We start from the raw sequence: 7,500 nt of genomic DNA, 5'->3' as shown, positions 1-7,500 counted from the left end.
GTGTGTGTGTGTGTGTGTGTGTGTGTGTGTGTGTGTGTGTGTGTGTGTGTGTGTGTGTGTGTGTGTGTGTGTAAGTTTATGTGTATGTATATGTGTATGCAAATATATGTGATGTGTATGCCAATGCGTGTGCGTGTGTACGTGAGTGCATATCGTGCCCTAAACAAAAAGTTATACACCTGACCTCTTTTATTATGCAGCAACAACTCTCGTCAGTCTCCCTTCCTTAACTCCAGTTTGTACCCATATGTCTTCGCCAGTCGCGTGAGACGATCCTGGTCCTGTGACGTCACGTCGTATTCATGGCGTACCTGAAGAGTTCCGTCCCTCTGAATCCTTACCTGGTTTTGGTGAAGACCTAAAACAAAAACCCATTTGCACAGATACTGTCAGGGATACGTTAGGTATTGACTTAAACATCAATTACAAAAGAACTTTCTACATGGCTAAGAAGAACACACATATAGAAACCATTGCTTTATGTTGCTTAGAAACAAATAAAAAAAAAATCAAGTGACTGTCTCTCCTTGGGTTCGAAAGATGTAAATACATACGATCGAATACCTTCGTAGCTTAAAAACAAACATAAAACTCAAATGACTATCCCTACGGCTTTGAAACAAACAGAAGAAAAAAAACGAAAGGGAATAAAAACACAGGAAAGTTTCAAATGAACATTCCTCCCTGAATCTATCGTTTTGGTCAAGAAATTCCGACACGAAATTCAGCTCACACAAAAATCCGTGGCCATAGCCATACCTTTCATGAAAGCTTCAACGCCCGCAATGGACAACTTGCATCCGAAGAGCTTGATGCGAAAGAAGGCCTTTGAGAGAATAGCCTGGAGGACATCACAAGCCCAGATAACACTGAAAAAAATAATGAAAAAGTGTGTATCTTATCAACCCGTTTATACGTGCGCGGAGGGAGAGAGAGAGAGAGAGAGAGGGAGAGAGAGAGAGAGACAGACAGACAGACAGACATGCAGAAAGAGAAACAGAGTGAGGGAGAGGGACAGCCAGGCAGACAGGCAGAGACAGACAGACAGACAGACAGACAGACAGACAGAAAGAGTGAGACAGCGAGTGAGAGAGAGAGAGAATTAAAACCTATCTTCATTCTCCCATTCGTGACGTCACATACATCTGGTTACGTCATTAAAGTAGAAATCTAAATGCATACATTTGGGAGTTATTAAAGAGTACCAAATTTCTTTAATCAACATTAAAGTCAATCTGCCAGTTTTTCGCCTATTGTGCTATAGTTTCATATATGATGAATATACACATTATTTGAATCTCGCTGGCCGAGCGAGTTAGGGCGTCGTTACCAAGACCTACAATAATACAAATTCATATAATTATTCTGGTTCCTTTCAGACGAATTGATTAATCAGAGGACAAAATTCTTACACGCAGATTCGAGATCAATCCTTAATCAGGGACTTGAATTTTTTACTGATATTGCAAGCTGTTACTGTTGTATCCACATAAAATATACCATTACTAACAACGATAGGTCGCACGCCATGACACGTGATCCACATACATGTAAGAAGGTACCCGTCTTTACCAATACCTCCCATCTTGCTAACCCCGCATTTCTCAATCACAAACACATGTATCAAAGAATGCAACGTATGGCAACGATACTATCTCGCCATCAACCAACAAGGAAATACCTAATGTCACCAGACAGTTCATTAACCTTTTCTTATACCTATCCCAATTACATTATCGTAACTTCAATACATACACCATATCGTGCCACATCCACAAATAATAATACTAAACCCGTTACTATGCAACTAACACACAAATAACATATATTTGATCACGGACACGTTTCCCATTTAGCAACCTATACAAAAAAAAATTAATTAGGCTAATCTTACTATATAAGGAGGCGACTGTAATCGCTAGAGAGAGGAGAGGGAGACGCTTTCTCCCTTATTTCACCAGAGGATATCTTTCCCCTTTATAGATACCTTTAGTACCTGAAAATAAATCAAAGATAACATCGACCTCATTTTAAGGAACCAACCCGAAGAACTTGCTCGCACTGCCCCATATGCAACACACCATACCGGTTACACTGTCCCCCTTAAGTAAAGGTATGGATCCAGCACATGATTCGGAATCACAGTGAACACACACACACACACACACACACACACACACACACACACACACACACACACACACACACACACACACACACACACACACACACACATGTGGATATTGTAGTCAATAACAATTGAGTACTACCTGTTTTATTGTATTATTACAGTGGAAGGACTTACTGATCGTCACGAAGACTGGGTAAAGCTAGAAGGACCACGGCCGAAGATCTGAGGGTTGGGTACTTAGAGGCAGAGTGATAGACGTCATCGTTCAGCAACAATTCTGAAACAGGAGAGGTGCATGTATGATCAAGAAGATAGAGAAAGGTTTATTGTCATTATTTTCTAACATTTCAGCCGTTTGCCGGCTCAGTCGGGTGACTTAACATGATAGCCTTTGTTGGAGTCTGGTGGGACTTAAAGATCATTGACACCTGCGGTCTCGAAGAGCCATCTCGTCTAACTTCTCCCAAACAGATTTTTTTTTTTTTTTTTCAAGAAACTCCTCTTCAACTCAGCCTGTCCCTCCTACTGCAACACCCATACTAAAGAGTTATTCTATTGTTCTGCATAACCACAAATGAACTGATTTATCTGCGCGAAGCACTTTCCGATATCTAGTGGTTAAAGACAGAAAGCTGGACTATCAAAACTGCTGTTCCTTTGCCTCCCGTAGATCACTTTAGATTTTAACAAGATCGTCTGGCATCCATGTATTGGAAAATGAGAAAAACCCTAGTAGGGCAATGTCTTGTCAGTTGCGGCAAGCCGCTGGGTTTTTAGCCCGACATTGGTTTCGCTTCCCCACCTTGCCAGGGCTGTCGAAAACCCTCACAGTAAGCCCGCAGCGGGTTCCGGGACTAAGTTTAAGACGGGATCCACTGGACTACCGCGAACCCCCGGGTATTCATTTATTGCCATTACTAGTTCATGGATCATTCCCCCATCCCTCCAGCCCGTTGCACCCCAACCTAAAAACCTTTGGTCCAAATTGTCGTTGTAGATGCCTCTTACATCGGAAGTACCGAGGTTGCTGACTCTGTGTATGTGTGCATGTATTTACCTACTATTTACCTAGTTGTATCTTACAGGAAGGGGAGCTACGCTCTTGGTGTCCCGTCTCTGTATCTCGCCATATCTAATTTGCTCTTAAATTCTTGTGTGTGTGTGTGTGTGTGTGTGTGTGTGTGTGTGTGTGTGTGTGTGTGTGTGTGTGTGTGTGTGTGTGTGTGTGTGTGTGTGTGTGTGTGTGTGTGTGTGTGTGTGCGCGCGCGCTCGGGCGACGTACCAACCATTTATCGTTTGAGACTCTGGGTAGGGATGTTCATTTCGCTCAAGTCTCTTGTCAGGGAGATCCTTGCTCCGTTTTACCGAATCCCGTTCTTATATACATTGCACCCCCTTCAAGATAAGGTCGGGGCATAACTTGAAAAATGTAATAATCTAATAATAGCTAGGTATTATTTGAAGCCAGCTAGAAAGAGAGAAGTTAAAACTTACCAAATCTTCTAAGTTGTGAGAGAGCAGGCAACTTTCCATCAAACACGAGAAGCTCCTCAAAGTTGACGCGAAGACAAACCCAAGTCATGCATTCTGCAAGCCGAGGAATCATCGAACAGCTTAGACTGCCAGAGAAACCCTTCAAAACGCAGCGGCGTCCAGGATGGTCAAGAACTTGAGCTAGGTAGAAGTCGGAACGTACCGAAGTACAGTACACATAGTGGTCTTGAAAGTCCAACCATAATTTCAATGGAACAGCTGCCACTATAGGTAGAAGTTCCCTCAAGTTTGGAAAACCATCCGGGTTTGCGCCCACTTTTAAGTCGAGGGCTTCCGGTGCTGTGTACTGCAAGAGAGTGGCCAAGCCATTAACCATGGCGTCTTCGATAACCCACTTCTTATTTTCTTGAGACATCATGATTCTTCCAAGGGCATGACACAATGTGTCATGACAATCTCCCTCCACCAAAAAATCAAGCCATTCCCCTTCTGTTACATCTCTCTCCATGTTTGCAGCATGAACGATATCTCCTGAGTGATTTTTTAGCATCTCGGAAGGATAATTGTTTCTGAGTATTCCAATTTGGTAAGTGTAGTATTGTAAACTCATTACAGTGGAGTTAGGCTCATGAGGACGAATGGCATTGAAATCTCCTGTTCTTGCGAAAATTAGTGTGCTGTATTTTGCCGCCTTGAATTCTTGATCTGTCTTATGATAGAATGAGTAGCTATTGACAACTCTAGTTCCTTCAAAGGACTGCCTCACATTTAAGAAAGCCGAGGTAACTTCTTTGAATGGCAATCCCAACTGGACACACTCAACCTTTAACGCCTTGACGTGGCTTCTTGGAAGAATTGTTTTGCTTTCCGAAAGCATTTCAAATGCGGTTTTATGAATCTTTTCGAGTATCCGGAAGACTCTTGCCTGAAGGTCCCGAATGGAAACTTTTCTTGTCATCGGATGAATACTCAGGTTCTCCACAAGACGAATGCATATAAGCCGCTCGATCTCTTCGTTGACAGAACTTCCTGTTGTCAACCTTCCCACTTTAACCTTCCACACCCACAACAGAACCAATATCGTGAGTAACAACGGTGAACGGAGAGCGCTGGTCAAGCGACTGGACCTCGCCAAGAAAAATCCACAAATGTCATTCCATCCAGCAGTCTGGTATGTCTCGTTTCCGAACTTCCGTAGAACCTGGAAAGTGAAATTCCTTATGTCTGAGCCCGCGACCCCACCCAAACTGAACTGAACTGTTTTCCTTTCAGTCCTTTTGCATATATTGATGAGCGAGCTAAATCCTTCGTTCCTGGTGCTGCAGATTATGTGGACTGTGTCTTCCTCAATGCAGAAGATAGAGGTCAGGAAGCCAATGGTAGCGGGGGACATTTCATCCACGCCGTCTACTAGCACAAGCACCCTCAACCTGGACAGCACAAACCTGATGTCGTTATTTTTCTTGAAGTTAGCTGCAGTCATGGGCATGAGGGTCTGAATAAACTGTCCGAGGGACACCATACAGGAGCTGCGACATTCAACGTAGAGGACAAGGTCGTAATCCAGAAGTCCTTTTATCCTTTCACATTTTGTTATCCAGTTGTGAATCAAGTACTTAAACATTGTTGTTTTACCGGACCCAGCGGATCCGGTGACCACTAAAATGTCCCTGTGTTTCCTCTCTGCTTTCCACACTTCAAACATCTCTTCAATGTCCACATTTTCGTTTGCCACGGTGAGCATCATATCTGTTTTCATGTAAATGTCTCCAATGTCAAACATCTCATCGCAAAGTACCTGCGTACCTAACCACATTTTCTGGACACCCTTGTAAGCTTCACACAGCTCAAGTTTACCATCACTCTGCAATAGTTTCTTCAAAGCGTTTTTATCTTTGAATTCAATGGAAACATCAGCTTTCATGACAGCCAGAATAGCCGTTTGTATATGATAAATGGTCACTTCCACTCGCTCAGAATCGACTTTGAAATACTCTCCTGCCCTCTGGAGTATGCGTGTGTATAGCTTACGGAGTTCAGTTGCCATTTTCTTCATGCGTTCTTCTGAAACAACCTCGTTGGGCTTAGCGTGACAGTGGTTGTCGCGGTAATTTTTTACCAAGAAGATGAGAGACTCCAATTCATCTCCCTCCGTTGATTCCCAAACCCTGTCTTCGAAGGGAGCGAGTCCGCATGAACACTGTATGAGATGATAGAGCAAGGGAACATCAAACTCCGTCTCAGGCTTGGTGGCTTTCAAATCCCCCATCCACCGATTCAGAATCTTCTTTAGTTTCTGCCGGTTTGGTGACGAATCCAGGACATAAGGATAGGGGTAACGGTCGCCCCCTTGGTATCCCCACTGGAAAACATTCAACAGAACATATTGCCCGATTCTCTTGATAAATTTCTGGATCTTCAGAAGGTTCTTGTCACGGTCGCTAACGCGAAAGGACTGCAGACTTGAGAGGTCTGACGTTCGAGGAGAGACTGGATAGTCCTCCACTTCATCCGTCACGGAACTCTCTCCTTCTGAAGATGAAGAAACGGATGACCGCTTCTCCATTTCATCCATCGTGAATACCTGTCCTTTTGATGATGAAGTAAAGGATGGATACTCCGCCATTTTATCTATCACTGACATTTGTTCCTGTGAGGAAAATATAGAGAAATTATATAAAATGTGTTTTGATGTTGAAGACAGTGGGAACATTTAAACATATACAAGTGCGGAACTAATCACATTGTATCATCGAATTCTTCCAAGTTAAGAACCTGTTATTGTTGTCGTTACTTTTCTCTTCTCTTCTTCCTCTAAGTGCATGTGTTCTTCCCTACATACATATTTCTATCAAATGATGAAGCACATGAGGCGTCAATGATTTTAAGAGAACATTTCTCTAAATTTCTGTATCTACTTTTTTCTTCCAAATCCATAATGTGGAGGAAAGTACGAAAGGCGTCAGAATGTTGATCCATTTTATATGTGAGGTACTGGTTCTCACTGCTTCGGACGCACTAGCATAGCGTGGGTGGCCCCTTCTCGAGAGGGGGAAAACCATAACAAAATTAAATTGTGCTAAGGTAAAGCCTTTTCTAAAAGCCCTGCTGAAAGCCCTTATCGGAGGACTAAAAAGTATCATATGACACCAGCGACCCCTTACTGCAATATGATTGGTCAAATGTGTTTTAGTGTTTTATCCATAGTCAATCATGTAAATCCTAAGATGAGAAGTACAACCCTAGAGAGAGGTGCCTAGCAGTACCGAGGTATCCTTAAGGTTTGAAGACAGAAGGAGAACAGTCTTGAGACAGCTGCTCCCAAAATCAGGTCAATTTAAGGCAAGTAGTTCAACTTTTAACTCCCACAAACATTATACACACACTCTAGCACATTTAATAGACAAAGAAACGTATACCGCTGGTTTGTTCTCTTACCCTAGTGGCAACCTAATTTTGCAACCTCCTATGGTCATAGCCCGGCTCAGGAGAAGCGTAAAATATATACTGACAGTTGTTTCAGCCATTACCAGATTAATGCAAAAAACAAAGGAAAATATATAATTGTACACATTAGGGTATGGGACGGACTATAAGCAGGGTGTAGATGTCCTACGTAAGATCTTTGCTAATGGGTTAACACCTAAGAAGCTGTAAGATAGGGTCTCACTACGAGTTCATAGCCGCCCTTACCAAGTGACTTCCCTTGTTATGAAGAATATCACCGCTCCAAGAGATCAAGAGAATAGGAATCTGGCGTAGTCTATGAATTGAGATATTCGGAAGAGACATGGAAGCCCCAAATTACGTCGGCCACACGATGAAGACCTTAAGGGGGCAGCGACTAGCTAATCGTAACAATAGAGCCATCCACT

At 42.9% G+C, this 7,500-nt stretch overlaps 1 protein-coding gene across 6 annotated transcripts in view; it reads right to left on the bottom strand.

Moving 5' to 3' along the window:
* Positions 1-7,500, bottom strand: part of LOC143039514 (uncharacterized) — a 13,641-nt gene that overhangs the window by 1,862 nt on the left and 4,279 nt on the right. For 4 of the 6 annotated variants that reach the window (XM_076209667.1, XM_076209670.1, XM_076209666.1 and 1 more), the window contains exons 2-5: positions 3,626-6,275; positions 2,306-2,408; positions 760-869; positions 185-358 (exon numbers count right to left, since the gene is read on the bottom strand). In XM_076209667.1, the coding sequence (XP_076065782.1) occupies positions 213-358; positions 760-869; positions 2,306-2,408; positions 3,626-6,269 (3,003 nt within the window). In that variant the 5' untranslated portion in view covers positions 6,270-6,275 and the 3' untranslated portion in view covers positions 185-212. The remainder of the gene's footprint in view (positions 1-184; positions 359-759; positions 870-2,305; positions 2,409-3,625; positions 6,276-7,500) is intronic. The other 2 variants (XR_012967646.1, XR_012967645.1) reach the window with 1 other exon arrangement.

The sequence above is a fragment of the Oratosquilla oratoria genome, chromosome 26 (assembly GCF_046742065.1).
Source record: "Oratosquilla oratoria isolate Oo_2021 chromosome 26, ASM4674206v1, whole genome shotgun sequence".
Taxonomy (NCBI): domain Eukaryota; kingdom Metazoa; phylum Arthropoda; class Malacostraca; order Stomatopoda; family Squillidae; genus Oratosquilla; species Oratosquilla oratoria.
This window is presented reverse-complemented; position numbering and strand designations above follow the sequence as displayed.